At 38.9% G+C, this 20211-nt stretch overlaps 1 protein-coding gene across 2 annotated transcripts in view; it reads left to right on the top strand.

The window, feature by feature from the left end:
- The window catches only part of TAPT1 (transmembrane anterior posterior transformation 1), a 64897-nt gene that overhangs the window by 18754 nt on the left and 25932 nt on the right, over positions 1-20211 (top strand). For both annotated transcript variants that reach the window (XM_077877012.1, XM_077877017.1), the window contains 3 exons: positions 6985-7103; positions 17366-17528; positions 19946-20081. In XM_077877012.1, coding sequence (XP_077733138.1) covers positions 6985-7103; positions 17366-17528; positions 19946-20081 — 418 coding nt within the window. The remainder of the gene's footprint in view (positions 1-6984; positions 7104-17365; positions 17529-19945; positions 20082-20211) is intronic.

Here is a 20211-nt window from a genome sequence, read left to right on the forward strand (position 1 = left end):
AATTAATGTGGGTCAAGTACTCAGAGTATATCAATATTCAACATTGCTTTAAAAGAAACAGGAAAACAGGAAAATCCAGGACCCTTCTCTCTCTGTGTGTGTGTGTGTGTGTAATCTTTTTACAAATTAAAATTCTCAATTTATTTCTTTACCTCTTAAGAAATGTATTCTTTGTGTTAAAATATATGTCAAGTGTAGATTGTGATTATTGTGAAGGCTTTCATCAACATTGCTTTGTTTTCAGCCATTGCATATGTATATGCAACGTGCTTCTTATAAAGGTCCCTGGGTCACGATAATCCCATTGTTTGCCTTCTCCTAGAGTGCAGACTTCCTGGGAGTATGAATTTTTGAATTCAAGTGAATAAAAATTATTGTAGGGATGACCTTGAAGAGCAGTTGCTTTCAAAGTCAGTCATATGTAGACTTTTTAAACTGATAACTTAATCTCTTAAGAATGATAATCCATTCTCCTAATGATAAATCTCTGCATGTGGATTTGTTGAGAACTCCTGAAATACAGGATAAAGTTCCTTAGTAATTACTGAAGATAGTGTCTACTTCTCTTCTATAATGATTGCATTCTCCCACTCACGTTACGCCTGGGCATGCGTGCCAAAACCTAGTTCCCATCTTGTCTCCTCTGTGGGGGATACTTGCTAACTCTGTTCCTCCTCCGCTGGGTACGCATATCCCATTGCCACCCCTCCACTTCTTCCACCCTGCCCAGACCTTATTTCTTCTCCAGCGTTTCCAGAGCACATCATTCACCAGCACTTACTATATGCTCATGTGTAGCTCACTAGATTATAAATTCCCTGGGGAAGATGTCCTCCCTAATGACCTTTGATCCCTCAGTGTATAGAATTGAGCCAAATATGGTCTCTGCTCTTTTGGGAAGAGACTCAGAGCTTTATAAATTGTGAGACCAGGGAAAAGGGAAACACTGCTTCCTGCTTTCCTTCTTTCCAGCTAACACTCCAGGCCAGCCACCCTCTACCAGTGTAGGTGCTGTTTGGGGTTGTGGTGGAGGAGATGGTATTCAGAATTGCCAGAAGTTGGTTTGCATAATTCAGAGAGGTGTATTCCAGAATTGTGCTATTTAATTTTAGGCCTAAAATTTTACTTATTTTGAAATTTCAAGAGGAAGGCAGGAGATTTTTGTCAAAAGGGGACAGATTTCAAAAAGGTTAAGAAACCTCCATTCTCCATGAAGAGAGGTTGGCATTTTTATTTATTTCTTTTGAGGTGAGTATTTTTCAAATGAAGAGCAATAGTAGCAGGTTCAAAATGAATGTGGGAAGAGCCACTTGTGGAAATTTTCACCAGCCTTTGAAGTTTTGTTAACCAGTGTCACAGAATCAGTGCCATTTTAGTTTTCTTTACATTGAAGTTCAGATGTCAAAAGCTATGTTAAATCTTAAAAAAAAACAAAAACCATGTAGAAGGCCAAATCCAGTAGCAAGGTTGAGGCTGGAAGGATGAGAAACAGGTGTCATAATAGAAACAGTGCTTCCATTTTCAGAGTTGTGTCTTGTGCATACTGAAGTCTGGCCCTGCCTCTGCTGTTTGGAAATCAGGCAAACTCTTTAGTCTCACTGCAGAGCAGGGGTGGGAGGGTGCTTCTTGCCTCTCAGTGTAGAGGGGAAGATGGACTGTGGAATGGGCACATGCCCGGCTGCTCTGCACGGTGCCTGGAGAAGACTTCTGAAGTCCCTTAACAGGAGAGCTCCTGTGAGACAGGCCAGCTTACATTTCTGCCCTTTTGATATTCCTACTTAGGGTTCTTTCATTCTGAAGATTAGCAAGAGCTATCTCATTAATTAAGCAGATTATTCTGAAAGAATTATTTGCCCCTGTAAATTTTAATAAGTCCCTACTCTGGGAATAAATTTTTAAGAGAAATATTCCCAATTTTAATATCCGCAATTTGCGTTTTGGTGCTTTTCATTGATTTTTGTACAAAGAACTTCTCAGTGTGTTCTTAACTCCAAAACTCTGCAAAGCTGAGTAGCCACTTGGAACTGTCTTCGCTGCCCCTGTGTCTGCCGGTGAAGGGAACTGAGTTCCAACCAGCCTGCCTCTCTGGGGACCTGTTTTTCAGACAGTGAGTTACTACCACTCTTTTGTGGGTTGTGAATTTAGTGAGACCAGAATTGCTTTATAAAAAGAGAAGTAGAAAATATCAACCTTTATTCCACGGAGTAAAAATTAACCTTATTTTGGTGAAAATTTTTTGGGGGGGTTTGAATGTATGTAAATGTGTGTGTGTAGTGAATTAGAGTGATTTTTCTCACAGTGGATCATGGTTAGAGTTTGAATCCTTTTCTTTGGGCAGTTTGCTCCTTAACAAGACTTTAACTTTTCTTTAAAAGATTTTATTTATTCATAAAGAGACAAGGAAACAGGGAGGCAGAGAGAGACAGAGGGAGAAGCACGCTCCCTGCAGGGAGCCTGATGCAGGACTCAATGCCAGGACCCTGGGATCCTGACCTGAGCCAATGGCAGATGCTCAACCAGTGAGTCACCCAGATGCCCCAACTTTAACTTTGTTTTTTTCTTTTTTAAGACTTTGACCTTCTTAAAATAGTGGTCATATATTTTATCTAGCTATTGCAGTCTCTGCCACATGAGAGCTGTACAATATTTGTTTGATTAAGAGAGAAGGAGGAACAACTCAGTGTTAGTCCAGGGAAGGTTTCACGTAAAACCATGTATATAGATAGATCGTGTCTTCCATCCCTGGGAAAATGCATAGAACGGAAAAGCAAAAGCCCTAAACTCCAGTATATGATGTCTTTTTGAAATATTTTCATCATGCTTTGGTTCTTTTGGTTCTTTGCCATATTATGTAGTGGCCAGTTTAGAGATGACATATTCATTAAAAGGTCTGCCCTATAGCCGTGAGATAGGTATAAAGTGAGATCTACATCCTACAGGATGTAGAGCGCAGCAGCTCTGGAGTGGCGGTATTGGGCACAACGGATGATTGCTACCTATTAGGACAGATTTTCACCTGTGCTGTAAAGAGGCACATTCCAAAAGCGTTATGCCTCATTAATGTTATTCATGACCTCGTATTCATTTTGAAACTCTAAGTGGCATTTAGAAGACAGCAGATTTTTGTGTTTCTCAGAAGGGCAACAGAGAGTGGCATGTGACACCGATTCCATTCTAGCCACACTTTGGATAATTCTGAGGTATTTTCATTAGACATTGCTTAAGACTGCTTGAATACCTTATGGTTATTTGGTCCAAATAAAAAGGAGATAGGAATTGCCTATTTTATCAAGGTGCTATGCAAAGTAATTGAAGGTGTGAAAGTACGTATTATTCTCATGATAATATATACTCAAAGCTTTTAATTCTTAGTAACATATTTTAAAGTTAGCAGTAAGTCTAAATATATGAAATTTGCCTTTTATAAGTTCGAATCATTAAATGTCTATTTGCATTTCTTACGATACTAGGCAAATTAGCAAGAGTTAGCACAAAGAAAATGATGTTAACCCCCATGCCTAATAAAAATAGGGATCTTTTGCTGTGTTCAAACTGCTTCAGAGAGAGTATGTAGGGTCTTGGGTCAGGCCAACTCAGGCTCCAATGCCAGTTCCTTTACTCTGACCCCCAGCCTTGGGCAGGCATTCAGCTTCCAGAGCTGTGGTTTCCTCAAGTGTCAAGTAGGGTTGGTAATAACTATCTCAAAGAGCTGTTGGAAAAAAAAGAAAAAAAAAAGCTGTTGGGAGTAGTAAGTAGCAGGCTCTTACCACTTTGCCTAGAAAACACTGCTGCCTGGACCGTCCAAACTCTGGGGGCTGGGGTTAGGGGTGTGAATTAACAGAGAGATTTCCATGCAGTGTCCTTTGGGGCACATCCAGCACCTGGCATGGCTTCCTTACCTCCCTCAAGAATGAATGTTTTTATGGTTATATCTTGTTTACTTTTTTAGGAAATTTTCTCGTTTTCATTTGTAAGGAATTTACAAGAGCTGGTGCCTTATGAGAAAGCGCACCATCCGAGTAGCAGGCAGTAATTGAGTCCATGTTCCCACATTTCCAAACCCTGAAAGCCATTTCTGTTGCTCTTCTTGTGCATCCTGTGTTCTCACTACATGAGTGCTTTCTCTCCAACCAGCTGACATTTCCCCAGACCACAGACACTTGATTTCCTTCCACTTCTATGTTGCAGTCTATTACCTTGCCAGCTTCAGGCAGTCCACGTTTACCATACTGTGTGAGATGATTATTGCTTGCCCAATTAGTTTTGCAGGGCTGGTTTAAAATGTGAAGAGAAAGGCCCGGTAGACTTCTGTTACTGTTCATCATGAATGATGCAAATACAAATTCCTCTAAGCCAAAGAAAGGTGGCTCTACTGCTTTCTTCAAGAGTAGGTTTTACTCTTCACAATTTCTTTCCTCCTCTGTGCTCTTGCTCTGCCTCCCCCTCTGGAAATGTCTTCCCCTTTCCGTCCCCCCAGCCCGTCTTCTGTCAATCTGCCCTCTCCGTGTGGCAATATTCCTCATTTTCTCCGATGTCTTTAAGGGCCTCCTCTGGAGCTTTTTCTTAATCTCCCCAAATTGGTTTGGCCATTCTTTCTCTAGGGCTCCCTTGTACCTTGTAGACTTAGTTCTATTGCAGCAGCAGTCTCAGTGCTAAAATGTGAATAAGCTTAGTGAGGGTGGAAACCCCATCCTGGTGTCCTGCCTGGCTTTGTGCCTGCTGGGCTGAGCGTGTTACTTGGCACATATTCGCAGCCTAGTAGCTGTTGGGTGAATGAGTACTGTGCTCATTCAGTGTAAGGTCACGAGAAAGACAACCACTCACTCTTCCTAATATGCTATCTCCTGTTGCACACACACCGAGATACCTTCTGGGTTGTGCAGGCTTCTAGTAGTTTTTGCCTTTGGAGTAGAGCCTGCAGTCCACCAGGAAACAGGGAAAGGCTTCCTGGTGATGGGAGAGTAATAACTACAGGCCACCAGCTTTATGTGGACCATGCTGTCTTCTCCAACACTCCTCTGTATGTAAAACAAACAGATGGAGGACCGTGGCTGTGCTGGCGACACACAGGATGCCTGGCTGACCAGCTGCCGTGGAGGGAAGACTGGAAAGTGGTTGGCATGCAGTACAAGACTTGGTACTTTTGTTGGTGTTCATAGCGAGTCTAAATTATTTAAATAAATAAATAAGCAAACAAACAAACTTTTAGGGTCTCTACATACTGATCAAGAAATCTGGCCCATATATGTATATATATTCTTTTAAGACATTCTTGCAAAAAGTTAATAAAATGCGTCCTTTCTCTTAAAGATTTGCTAGGGTTGCTGTCACAAAGTACCTTAGACCAGGTGGCTTAAACCACAGAAACTTAATTTTCTCACAGTTCTGGAGGCTGGAAATGGAGATCAGATGTCAACAGTGTTGATATCTTCTGAGGCCTCTCTTGTTGGCTTATAGATGGTGTCTTCTCCCCGCATCTTTCTTTTTTTTTTTTTTTTTCATTTATTTATGATAGTCACAGAGAGAGAGAGAGAGAGAGAGAGAGAGGCAGAGACACAGGCAGAGGGAGGAGCAGGCTCCATGCACCGGGAGCCCGATGTGGGATTCGATCCCGGGTCTCCAGGATCGCGCCCTGGGCCAAAGGCAGGCGCCAAACCGCTGCGCCACCCAGGGATCCCTCCCCGCATCTTTCTATCATCTTTCCCCCATCCGTGTTTATGTCCAGATTTCCTCATCTGATAAGGACACCAGTCACATTGGATTAGGACTCACTCTAATGACTTCATTTTAACTTAATTAGCTCTTTCAAGAACCTATATCCAAACATGGTCACATTCTGAGGTCCTGGTGGCTAGGATTTCAACATGAATTTTGGGAGGACATAATTCTGCCAATAACATTGTGGATTTTAACTGCGCAATATATTCACATAGGACAATTCACTGCCTGAAGTTACATGGACTGTTGTGTGTGAGGGTATATAGATGGTAGCATGTTTGTGTACAGACATACGGAAAGTCACTACTCCTGCAATAGCAGAGTGTGGCCTGGGCGTGGCCACTTCAAGCCATCAAAAGACTCCACCCTCCTGTGAAATATAGTCCTGTATTTAACAGGACAAATGTATAGCATTACAGAAAAATAGGAAGGATGGGACAAGGGCACAAGATAGGGGAAGAGGTGCAAACATCAGCAGCTACCCCTCGATGAAGAATAATGCCTTCTTTCATAGGAGAAAGGAGAGAAAATGAGTGGGAATAATCAGAGAGGGTGACCAAACATGAGAGACTCCTAACTCTGGGAAATGAACAAAGGGTAGTGGAAGGGGAGGTAGGTGGGGGGATGGGGTGATTGGGTGATGGGCACTGAGGGGGCCACTTGGCGGGTTGAGCACTGGGTGTTATACTGTGTGTTGGCAAATCAAACTCCAATAAAAAAACATATATAAAAAATAATAATGCCTTCTGAATACAGCCAGTTTGAGCACACGTGAAATTCTGTTAAAATTAGTAATTACTTTTACACATTTGTGATATAAAGACAGTGTTTTAACTCAATGTATGTCCTAGTCTTTCCTGTCCAGGAAGCACTCTGATAAGTAGGAGTCTGAGAAATCATGAAGACTAGAGTTAAAGATTCTATCTGAAAGATTTTCTACAATATCTTTATAAAGTTTGAGGAAGTCCACATCCAGTGTTTCATAGCCATGGTCTGAGGGAGATTACATTTTGAGTAATTGACTTTTCTAGGTGGTAAACCAAAAGCTCCGGGAGAAGAACTACAGACTTGTGCTTTGAAAAGGATTTTTCATTAAATTGACACATGTACAAAAGTACAGCTACTGACTTGTTACTCAGCTGAGCTGTGAGAAACGAATCTCCAGCAGTTTAGAAATTCCGCTTTTGAAATTTTCATCTGCAGTTATTCAGAGAATATTTCTTTTACGTTTTGTTTTTTGTTTTCTTCTCTCCTTTTAAAATCCAGCTCATGGTTTTTGGAATCTTTCTGTGCCTGGATGCATTTCTGTATGTGTTCACGTTGCTTCCTCTAAGAGTCTTCCTAGCACTCTTCAGGCTCTTCACTTTGCCTTGCTATGGCTTAAGGTAAGTTTAAGATCATGAGCTGTTTCAAATGTTCACATTATTTTTGCTACTCGTAAAAGTATTTTACTACATGTAGTCGTTAAAGTCAGTAATCCATTAGATAGATTTTGTAGAATAGGGATCATTCACATAGTTCCATTCATTCTTTGGCCCTTAATGCATGAACTAATGTTCTTTTTCTTTTTAATGAATATTATGTGTTTTTATAATATTTGTACTTTTTCCTTGCGCATTCTTTTTTTCCAAATGGTTTTGAACCAAGACTTTGCTTTCGCCAGCCAGTACAATAATATTAATAATGCAGATGACCACACAGAAGAAAGAGTGGGGAGGCTTGGGGATTGAGAACCAAGGACCTGGTGGCCACTGTGCTGCTCACCCAGTACCTTCATGTTCTTAAAGTCCATTGACCTCTGAGGCATCATCTGTATAGTGAAAACGGGGTTCTGGGCCTGGAGTTATCAAGAATCTCCTAAGGACTCTTCCTCTCATTTAAGAATCATTGTCTTAGTGACCTGGGGAGCCTTAGTTACTGGTTCCCGATACAACTCTCCACGATTTGTGAGAGCAGAAAACTCTTGAAGACCATTGTCCTTGTGGGAAGGCTCACATTGGTTAGCTGGTCAGGTGTGGGCAGCTGCCTAACTTCTCTGTTCTCTAGGCCTGTTTCCACATCACAGAAAAAGGGGATGTTGAGAGTCCGGCATCTTCTACCACAAAGATGGGAAGTGTAAAAAGAATACCCAGCATGGTGCCTTGGTTCACAGTAGACCAGAACAAATATTAGTTTCCTTCCTTCCGTCTCTACCAAAACTAGGAACAGGAAGACAAAAATATTAAGCTTGCATGAATCTTAATGCTTTATTGGTCTTTAGGTTAGAGGTTTGGAGTTTACAGTTTTCTTTTTTTGTACTGATATGTCAACATGTCTCCATTCTATGGAGTCATTCTCTAGAATATTATGCAGTTCTTAGCATAGTTGCCCAAGTGACATTTCTCACATGGATCACTTCTTTAGACACATTTCATTATGAAAAAATTTTAAAATGCTGAAATGGACAATAATATTAAACTTCATTTAACTGTAAAGTAGGCGACCATTCTATGGTATATAAAAATATAATTAATGTAATTATGGTAATAACTTAACCATGGAAACTGAGGTACAAATTAATAGTCAATATTCAGAATTATGCGTTGATTTTTTTTTAATGACTAAACTCTTGGAAAGTTTTCTTTTAAAATAGTAAATGGGTATACACTTCATACTTAAGAAGCACTGAATAATACATAAAGTCCATTTAGAAATAAACCTTAACCAATTTCATAAGGAAGAAATCCTTCCAGTAATAACTGGAAGAATTCATTAGTCATGAAGATCATATTGTGAAAAGAGAAAAATTATTTGCCAGATTACAAGGAGTAAAACAATGACAAGAATTAAGATCACATCACTGTTATATGTGATACCAGACATGCTGTAACCTATCTGAATGAGAGAATTATGTTACATATTTTATTAATTATATGTTAGTCAAGTAGAAGACTCTTCTTAGGAATCTAATCATTAGCTTTAATTCAAGTACATTCTTTATACCTTTGGGAGAATTTTTAATGCTTTATTCTTAGTAGCAAACTTAAAAAAAAAAAAAAAAAAGACATTTGTGGGCAGCCCGGGTGGCTTGGCGGTTTAGCACCACCTTTGGCCCTGGGCGTGATCCTGGAGAACCAGGATCGAGTCCCACGTCAGGCTTCCTGCATGGAGCCTGCTTCTCCCTCTGCCTGTGTCTCTGCCTTTCTCTGTGTCTCTCTTGAATAAATAAAATCTTTAAAAAAAAAAAAAAAAAAGACATTTGTAGCATGGTACTTTAACATTAGCAAAGCCTAATCTCGTATATATTTTTTTCTTTTTTTACTATTGGGGGACCAAATAAAATTAGGGTTATTTCAATTTTCGGAAGACCAGAAAAAAATATCTAATAGAACATTACTAAATATAAATCTTCATGTGGACTGCATAGCATGGATAGACACATAGAAATTTGGGTAGAGCCAGGTGAGGCTACCTGACATAAAATAACTAAGGCCATGTAGAACTGTTCACGTTTGTATTATGAACTAAATTAACTTCTTAGTTATTCTTTGATCAGTAATGTGAGGCAAGTTTGTGCTCCAGCCATTTCTAAGTGAATGGCTTTCAAAGACATAGGGTGTTCCATATGGCTGTTCGCTTGATGAGATTAAACATTATAGGGAAATATATCCTAAAAACTCTTCCTCCTAGAGTGGGTCCCTCCTTGGGTGTGTTAGCACACAGACATAAGTGGCTGCTCACTGAGTGGGTGACTGTGGCGATTTGTCAGTGTGCCCAAAGCCCTTGTTATTTTTAGGTTCTATTTGAAGACCCATCTTACTGCACAGGCATCTAGAACTGTGTCATTTCTAGTGTTCCTTGTCATTTGGGGGAAGCAGAGTACCCAGATAGCATGAGGGAAGTGTTCTGAAAACTAAAAGAGGTGTTGCAGAGAGAACTGGCAGATCTTCAGCCCTCTCCTCCGTTTTGTTTGTTTGTTTTTCTGAGTGGCCGATGATCCTGGGAGCCAAACGTCTCTAGGTATTTTAAGATTTTCTCTTTTTTTTTCTTTTCTTTTTTTTTTTTTTTAGATATAAAGTAGAGATGGCTGCTTTTGTATATTACTTTAAAATACTTTCAGTCTAAATTAATTTGAGTAACTTTTCAAAACAAAATGTGTTCCATTGTCAAGATTCTAGAACTAAAATGACACCAGAGGGCAGTATGTCACCTCATATGCAAGACTGTTCCCCTGTCCTACACAAGCCAAACCATTCTTGCTATTTCTGTATCTTAGACCAACTGAAAAAAATTGTTTTATGCTGTCACTAATAAATATATGATGTGTGCACATAAAATGTTAAATGCAGTTAAGATTACATGACAGAACTTCTGCGACTTTGAGTATTCTGTGCGAGCATAGGCCAGATTACACAGAACGTGAGAATGCGGCCCTACTGTCTTAGGTCTTAGTATGTTAAGTTGCTCTATCAAAACTGAGGGATTTGTGCTTACAGTAGCATATGTTGTAATTTATTTTTTCTTGGAGCAATTTAGAAAGCAGTGTCTTTGAGCATTATTTTTAAAAGCACAAAATTTGAAATGTTTAAAACTTGAACTATGATGAGAAAAATTATATTAACAAAGCTATTATTAATATTATGTCTAAGACCTTTTCAATATTTTAGGACTATAAAAATATATTTGAACAAAATTATTATTTAGAAGTAGCCAAATTCTGCCTTATACCTTTTCTTTCAACATTCTCTACTTTCAGTAAAGGTTGTCTCACCCGTAGCTGTGTTGTGTTCCATCTTTTTCAGCAAGCAAAAAAGTGCTCTTTCCTTCAGTCTGACTTTTATTTTTCCAAAGGGATAGAAAGAAATTAAAAAGACCAATAAAGAAGTGGATTGTGTTTTTTTTTTCCTAACTGTTCCCTTATCCTTACATTCTTATTATGTCTTTTTTCTAGGAGAAAGTCGCCATCTTCCTACTCTTAGTTCTTTTTAATTGTTCCCCCAAAGGAGGGGCAAGGATATTCGTCAGAGTAATCAAGATGCTGACATGCAAACAGTGACTTTTCCATCTCCAGTCTTGTCTGTTGGAATATCACAGCAATGATTGTGTTAGGTTGTTGCCTTCTTTCTGTATTTGTGATTACTGTGCTTGCCGCCTCTGTGTGCAAGTTGTATCTGGTACAGTATTTGTCAGAGGCTTTGGAAAACTGACAGCCTCTCAGATTTTCTACTTTAAAATTTATTCTTTGGGCCGGTTTCTAAATATTCTGTAAACTGGCCGTGGTTTTTGTTTTGGGCTTGGGTTTTTGCCACTTTTGACACCTAAGTACACAAGGACGCTGCCTTTCACTACAGCTAAGGACCAGTGCACTTCAGCATGCTTGTAAGAAAACCCAGCCTTCATTGTGATTGCTCCACTGGCAGGCATTTTGCCAGCTTTTGATCCTGTTAAAATATTGTTCATTTGAGAAGTTGGCAGGGTAATTATTTTGACTTGGTAGGTGTGTTTATGTTGCCTACAAAGGATATACTGCTTCCATAAAAAGCTTAGTGATCTCAGAAATACTTATTTGGATACTTTTTGCTAATGAATTGACAGTCTTGAAAAGTCTTCACTCCCAGATATTTTGGTGGAGACTAAAATAAATAAAGAGATATATCCAGATTGTTTAAAAGTGGATCCTTGTGTGTCTTCCCTCTTCCATATATAGGGTAGTATCATTTTAGAAAGACATTTGAGAAACTTCTTGAATTAGAATAATTTTTTAATGATGACGAGGAAATCAGAATTAAATTTTGGTTTATTATTTGAGGTACCTATGTTTTTTGGAAGAATGAAAATATTTCATTTTTTAGAAAAGTAGAGTGCTCTGGATTATGCTAAAGAGGTTATCAGACCTCATTTTTCCAAATTTACTGTAGAATAAACGAATAACCAATTGTGGAGGTATTTTTGACTTACCTGGCATTTCTGTGAATCCTCTTTCCTGCTCAAACTTGTGACTTAATTTTGTGTTTTAGAATTCTCCATAAAATTTGAAGAATGGTGAGAGAGATTATAGAGAAAAATGGTGCTATCTGGTGCCAAGGACTGAGTTATTTTTGAAAACTTTCCTAAAACATTTTAGTCAGTAATAAGTGTAGAGTAGGCTTAGGTAATAAATGCCAGAGTGTAGAGTGTTTTTCTTGTACTATCAGAGCAAATAAAATCTGTGCAAGCAAATTTCCTGATCGCACTTTGGTTTTAGGCAAGAGAACTCTTACTTGAGGCTTCACGGACTTTTTTGTGTTTAAGAGGCAATAGTGTCTTTTTCCTCTGAGAGTTTACCCCATAGGCTTTTATCTCCTATGAATTTAGAAGACTTTGATCTCCTGATGAATTTCAAATGCTTGAGAGTTTCTTAACCTGTTGGATTTCCTCTGTATGCCTTACCTTCTTCAAGATAATTTACCCAAAATTTACCTCACACACACACACACACACACTCACACACACTTCTCCTCTTCTGAAACATAAGACTCAATTGTGCCCTAACTGGTTTAATATCACCCTGTAGCACATGAAGGTAGAGCTCTTGATGGCTTTCTCTGGGGAAACAAGTATGTTTGTGATTTCCTCTTACCAGGGTTGATCTGCGTGGCTGATACGTAGAGAGCGATATATTTGTTTTATTAGAGAGTCTTCATAAATCAGGTTTTGTTGTCCCCTGTTTCCTCACCATGGCACTCTAAGTAGCGTAGCAACATTACAACCTTCTCTCTTTCTTTCTCTCTCGTGAATCAGACCGAAGGGAGGAGCACTTTCACTTCCTTTATAGAATGGAATGTGGTGTCACAGGGACTCCTTGTGGTGAGTAAACCCTGATTTTTCCTTCTCTACTCTTGGCCAAATTGACATCAGTGCAAACAGATATTAATTAAAATGGAAACAACAAAAAGAGCATAGGCAGACATAACCACTTGAGGATGGATGCCTGAGGAAAACATGGTCTCTATCCTTGCTTGGTCCTAAAGCGTTGTCCACATTTTTGCAATATTTGACCATGATCTCACCTAACGTAGGAAAATCACTCCATCAAATGATATTTAATTACACTTGTTGCCTTAGACCTTGATAGCAAGTACTTTTAACCCAATGCCACAGCAGTCAACTGAGCTTATAATAAGTTCCTTCCATATAAGCAATTTTTATTTTGCATTACTCCATAGCTTTATTAAACTGGTTGGGTTTTTTCCTAGTATAGTTTGAAATTATTTTAAAGCCGAAGGAAAGACTTTAATCATTCGGTTTTAACACTTCGTAATTATTTTTCTATTGTATGGCAGGAAAACATAAGATTTAAAATACTATTTTCTAATTAAGGAAAATATCTTAATCTCAATACTTTATTTGAATTTACTTCAAAATTATAAAGGAACTTCTCTTTTAAAAATGGGAACCATATTGAATATATTACTTTATTTTACACTCTTTCAGGTATACTACAAATGGCTAAAAATGTTAAAAGAGAAAGAGAGAAAGAAAGAAAGAAAGATTCAGTCTATGTATTTTATAATGAAATATCTCATGCCGATAGCTTGACACATATCTACACCAATTTGAAAATCAGCCAGGCAGGGATTATGCCATTTTTCTTGCTCATTTGTGTTGCCTTTTCTTTTTTTCCTGATCTTTCTATATGCTGCTAGTTTTTGCCTTAATCTTCGTGTGTTACCTTCTGCTACTGAGCAGGAGGAAGAAGCTTACGTAGATCACCTTTTCCATTGCATTGTTCTGTTCCCATGAATCCACAAGCCCTTAGAAACAACGGCAGTGCTTTAATTGACAATGGCACATATCCAGTGGAAGTATTTGAATGAGTAAAAGATGAAACTTAGAAATGAGAAAATGTGGTTTCTGTATGAGTGGCTTAACATGAAAATTTTAAAAAATATCTTAAGTTCTGTTGAATATCTTGTTTAAAGTTAACTTCTCTTGCAGTAACTTACAGCCTAACCTGTGAATTAGATTAGTGGGTTTTTCACTTTGTCCAACGGCTTGCTCCATTTATTTATGTGTTTATGTGAGATTTTCAGCATTTGCGAAGTGAATTGCTAGTAACTATGGTTTAAAGGATCTTTATAAGAAAGAACTTGAACCTGAAAGTATTGTTTGAAAGCCAATTCCAAGTTGATTGGCAAGGCTGTGGATAAGCTTCTTACGGAGTTGGAAATGCTTACCAGATAGTCATCTAAAAATATCCTGACAGAGAAGGAAACAAATACTGGGACTGGTTCAAGTTCTTTTAATCCTGTGAACTTATTTTGAGGTCAGGTCTTTCCATACTCAGAGGTGCTGTGATACATACAGATGTCTTTTAAGGTGGCATCTTAGAAATAATTTTTATTTTTGTAGCTTTCCTTCTTATTAACGAGGACTTTTATATGAAAACAAAACTGTTTCTTAGGAATTCTTCGACTTTTATTCTTTATTTGAATAATGCTCCTTAATTTTGAATATCAGAGTCTTTGGAGCAACCACTTAGGACGTTAGCAATAGATTTTCACCAGAGTAGGGAGCACACAGGAAGCAGTAGATCCGGTGAAATATGGTCCTGTCTTTTTTAGAAATAAAGAACAAAAATGATGGGTGTGTTTGCTTTTTAGCACAAAATTTTTCCAGATAAGCTGTCAGTACAGTGTTAAGTTATATTCTATTAAATTATGCTGAAAGTGAAAGGGTACTGAGTTGTTGATTTAAAAGTTCTTTTAAAGAAAAGTCTAGAATGAGAGATGGTAGTAAAGAACATGCCTTCTGGAGCTAGACTGCCAAGGTTCATATCCCTCCTCCTCTACTCTTAATTAACTATCCGGCTGTGGGCACATTCCTGACTGTGCTTTCTGCCTCATCTGTAAAACTGAGATAGTCACAATAGTACCTTGCTCTTGCTGGATTATAGTGAAAACTGCAATGAATGTATTCCTGGTGCCTAGAACAATGCCTGCCACGTGGGAACTGAATTGTAGCATAAGATATTTGTACAACCTTCTATGGTTTTACAAGCTGGTTTGATCCTAGGCAAGATAAAGCTAAATTAAAGTTGTTTATGCTTGATTTTAAATTTTTATCATCTTAGTTCAAAATGTGTCATGTTGTGCTATTTTGGGATATATATTTCTAATGTTTGGTGCCTCTAATTTGCAACAATCACTTGTAATTAATACAACATTTCTTTATAGATATACTAATACATTGGTCCTTTTTTATAAATGTTTATAAAGACATTAAAGACATAGGACTGGAGATATATATGTGTGTGTATATACACATATACGTGTGTGTGTGTGTGTGTGTGTGTATGCTCTTTTTCTCTTAAATAAAATTACTTTGGCCGAGATCACTTAAGTAGATGCCAATCTAGTATGAAAAGCTCTAAGTATAGTTTCTTTAATTAGTTATCAAAGTCACCTTGGTAATTAATGCAAATTAATTAATACTACCCTACTTATGGTACCTATCATTTTCTTTAATTCATAAAGCATGACCTATAGTTCCCAAATACAAAAGCCCATGACTTTCAGTGATTTGTGGTATTCAGTATATGCTGAGCCTCTCCTACACTTTAGAAGAAGAGGTGGGCACCATACTCTGTACCGATGCCTATTCATTCCCTGGCTGTCCCAGAGGAGATGGTCACACATGGGCCAGGAGCCCAGGAGTGTTCAAAATATCTCCTCTTTGCATTGCTTGAATGAAAGACATGTTTAGTTCCCACTCTCAACAACTATAATACCTCTTCTGTTTTTAATCTCATGGGGTTGGAAGCAGGGAATTCCTTGATGATGGAATAGCCCTTGGCAGAGATATCTGTGTTCTGGGCTGCATGTTTGGGAGATGGGAGGTGAAGAGATCTTCTCTGATTCTATGAGGAGAACAGGCCAGAGCCCACTTGGGAGAGAAGAAAAGAGTCAGGGAAACAGGGAGATAGTGATAGGGATTGATTGGCTTTGTCCTTGAAGCAATTTTGCCCAAAACTTCAGCTGCTAAGAATAATTTGACTTGGTTTATCAGCTTATAGTGCTGGTCTCAAGACATACGATCTGACACAGACAAATTCTGACTTGTCTCCCCATTTAGCCTCACTGGTTCAGCCCAGTGTCTTCCCACCTACTAATAAACCTTTGTGGACTTAGTTCTCACAGAATTTACCTCTTTTCAGGACTTTTGCAGTATCTCATATTCTTTCTGTGAACAGATCAAATTCATATCTGACTGAAAACCGTGTGTGGGGTGTGCATTGTAGAAAACAAGGATGAGGTTCTGTATCACCTGCTCACAGAGCTATTTCAAGCCTCATTTGTAAAATAATGCTGTTGATGGTTCAATAATTAAATGGTCATAAAACAGATTAACAGGAGAAAAATTTTGTACATACAAGAACTCATAAAAAATATGCAACTGAAAGAAGTGACCAGGCAGTTTGCTTTTATATACCTTTAAGACAAAGAAACAATAAATTTGTGAAGCATTAACAAGATGAAAAAGTCTGGGCTTGGGATAGCAGATTAATGTAAAAGTAACAAGGGTTGTTTCTACAACCTTCTCAGCCCTGAATTTCTTATCTCTGGTGATAAGGATACCTTCTGTGCCCAGGTGCAGGGAGGGTACATTCAATGGAGAATTTATCTCCCACTTTCAAGGGATCCGAGAAGGTCAGAGTGTCCTCCTTGCACCAGCTGTTTCTTAAATAACTTAAATTCAAAATAAGATGCCATGTTGGCATATTTTGAAGTGGATTGCCTTGAATCTCTCTGAAGTAAGCAATTATTCTGCTGCTAGTAATTAGGAAAAAGCATTTTCAATTCCTATAAAGCCAAAAAGAAAAGGGAAGAATTCACAGAAAATATAAAGAAAATATATAGAGAAATGCCGTTTTCCTCATGGGAAAAATTAACTAAAACTACAGTAGATGCTGTTTTTCAGCAGTGGGATTGGCAGAGATCCAACAGTTGGTGGAATCCTAGATTGCTGCATGTGTGCTGCAGCCTTCCTTGCGAGCTGCTAGTGGATGTGAACATGGGCACAGCCACCAGAGAGGTCAGTTTGCTGCTTCTGTTGAGGGAACATACCCTCCAATTGTAGGAATTCATCCTACAGATATATTGTCAAATATGAGGCATGACATGCACATTTGTAGCCGCAGAAGACTGGCCATCTGCCAGCAGTGTTGCATCAATTATGGTGCATCCACACACCGGACCGTGACGCCATCACAGAAATAGAACTTGTGAAGTGACATGAAGAAACCTGCTCTGCTGGTAAATAAAAAGTCCAGAGCTCTTCCAGTGTGTGGAAAGGGCTGATCCAGCAGGCTGTAGTACTTCAAGATAAGGTGAAAGGCTTAGGACAAAATCGTGGAAATCCATGGCTCCAAAGCATGTTATCAGCAGACACCCACCCTCTGCGTTCACTTGTTAAGAGGGCTTACCTATAATAGTGGTTTAACATCTTTATTTTTTTGTACTTGGGTAGAAAACTTCACACGATTGAGTAGTCAGCATAACTTGTTAGTTCTTAAAAGAGCGTATTAACTCTCATTATCATCTCTGTATGCCAGTGTATGTCCAGTAAAGATAATTCCAAGAGCATGTAAGGTAAAATTCATGTTTTTATTACGTCTTATGTATTTCAGGGACAGACGTTTGCTTCAGCCTGCTCAGGTGTGTGACATCCTGAAGGGTGTCATTTTGGTAATCTGCTATTTTATGATGCACTATGTTGACTACTCCATGATGTATCACCTGATAAGGGGACAGTCAGTCATCAAGCTCTACATCATCTACAATATGCTCGAGGTGAGTGAGGGCCCTCCTGTACCCACATGGTTAGCCTAGCCTCCGAAGCTGCACGGGCTTGATGAATGTCCAGACTTGGAGCCCTCTGATACAGAATTCTCATCTACCAACTCTAGTATTGGGACTCCTGGCCTTGATGTTTATACAGTCACCGGAGACCTTGTTAAAATGCAGATTCTGATTAAGTAGTTCTGGGCTGAGGCTGAAGAATCTCATCCTTACCAGATGGTGCCCAGTGCTGGTCCTTGGTCCCTAGGGTATGACATGTCCTCACATGGGAGAGAAGGGTACCTGCTACCTAGAGACTTTTTAGTAAGTACCCCCTTGAGAATGTAAATTGTCAAATGGTAGGGAAATTTGTTTAAACATTCATTGGAAACCCATGTATACATCTTACTAAAACTTGAAGCATTATGAAAAAATATTAGGATTATATATGTATTTGCTATAATAGATTTACACTTAAAGTGCTTTGTAATTTTTACATACAGCAGGGAAACAAAAGTTTGCAAATTTCTCTACATAATACTTTTAATACAGTATATTTCACTTGAGGGCAGGCAGCATGTGAAAATCTACTTACATGCAAAAAGTAAATCAAGCAGCTACACAAAGCAAAAAAACATGTTTTGCTATAAAACAAAGTAGAATTTTGATCAGTTCTTAAAATAGTAAGCTACCCTAGGTTATATAATAAAACTTTTGAGATACAAGTGCATTTTCCTGTACTTTTTAGGAATACAAGTAAGGTATACTTATCTTTTAAATTAACTGGGAAAGGATTTTTCCTAACTAGTGGACAGATGGAGAGGTGTGGGTGCTCCTGGCTTTTCTGCTCTGAGGCTCCATTGGATGAGGTCTTTCCATCTCTTCACAGAAGCCATGGAACTCTGACCGTCACGGTTACTCCTAAATTCATTGACCAACATGATTTAAAACCACACCCCAGCTTCCTGATTCTAGACTCATTGCATATGCTCTTGCTCAGCCACACCAAGTACCATCTGTACTGGATACAGATGGTGTGGATGAAGTTTGTGAGGCAGAGTAGTCATCCTGCCCTCGCATCCCTGTCACAGAGAGAGAAGCTTGGGCTTATCTTGTTCCGTCTGCTTTGTGAGTGGCTCTTCCTGCCGCCAGTGGCCTACTAGTCTCCCTCACTGCCTTCCCTCTTGGGGGATTGCAGGTGATGAGGGCTTCTTCCTACCCTCACACATAATGGGTGTGCCCCCTAATTTACAAAGCCCTCTACAGGGTGGCCTCAACACTGTTACTAGAGGACAGGCCTCAGGTGGAAAGGGTCCATGAACTGCTGATCAGAATGGCGTATTCACTTTGCAAACTATACTTGATAATGTGCTTTCAGCATAGTAGACAAGCGTCCCGGCTCTCATCTAGAGATAAACCATCTTTGACTGAACCCTACTTCTTCCCCTTCCCAGCCTCGGTGCCCTGGACACAGCTTCTGGTTGCTGAGTGTCTCTAATTCTTAGCTCATCTCATGAACCTCAGGTGCTAGGGGAATTACGAGCATTCAATGAGGCAGCGCATAGACAGGGTTTAGCACGATGCCAGACATGTGTTGAGTGTTCCCTAAACAGCAGGTAGCTATTACACCTGCATTTGGCAAATATTTAATTGACCATTACTGTATGCCAAGCACTGTCTTAGACCTTGAAGATCAGAGGCAAGCAGAGCCTGATCTTATGGAGCTTATATTCTGCAGGTGGAAAAGAGACCATAAATCAGGAGGTATTCGGAAATGATAAATACCATGATGAAAAAGAACAGGGGATGGATTAGAGACCGTGGGAGCCAGAGATTGATGGTCTGGGTGTGGATGCAACCATTCCAGCTGAAGCCTGAATGATATATGCCCTCCTTTCTTGCTTATGTGCTTATTTTTATTCATCATAACTCCATAGAGATTGCTACCTGAAAGTGTCTTTAGGAAGTAAACCTGCATATTACATACTCTGTGATTAATCCAAACAAATTACAGCTACCATTGTCTACAAATATTAGGTACAAATACAGTGGGTCAAATGATGTATTTGTCCTAAAGGATTTAAGTTCAGATTCTGAATCTGAATTTTAAAAATCAAAACCAGAGGAACTATGATTTTGATGTGCCCTCTCCCTTTTTATTTTTGCCACTATAAAAGACTCTCCTTATAAATACATAGCTAATTAGACAAAGTCTAATTCAAATTAATACAGATTTTCAGCACTCACTGTCAGAGAATAAAGAGATCCCTGCTCTTTTGTAGCTTGCCTTCTAGTGGGATTTAAAAAGTCAGAGCTCCAGTATTTGAGTAAATCTGAGGTTTAGTAACATATTTAAGTGGAATATTAAGAAACACTTTTCAGAAAAAAAAATAAAAAGGAAACACCTTTCCAATAATTTTTCTCCTTAGGTAGCAGATCGTCTGTTTTCATCTTTTGGACAAGATATATTAGATGCTCTCTATTGGACAGCAACAGAGCCTAAAGAAAGAAAAAGAGCCCATATTGGAGTGATCCCTCACTTTTTCATGGCTGTTCTCTATGTCTGTATCCTTTAGACTTACTGGAAATTTCGAGTCAGTGCGTATTCTACATTATTTTATTTGGTTAACTCTTTCTCAGATTTAAAGGGGTGTGTGTGCGCGCGCGTATGTGTCCTGAAGATTAACATGAAATG

The sequence above is a fragment of the Canis aureus genome, chromosome 2 (genome assembly GCF_053574225.1).
Source record: "Canis aureus isolate CA01 chromosome 2, VMU_Caureus_v.1.0, whole genome shotgun sequence".
Classification (NCBI taxonomy): Eukaryota; Metazoa; Chordata; class Mammalia; order Carnivora; family Canidae; genus Canis; species Canis aureus.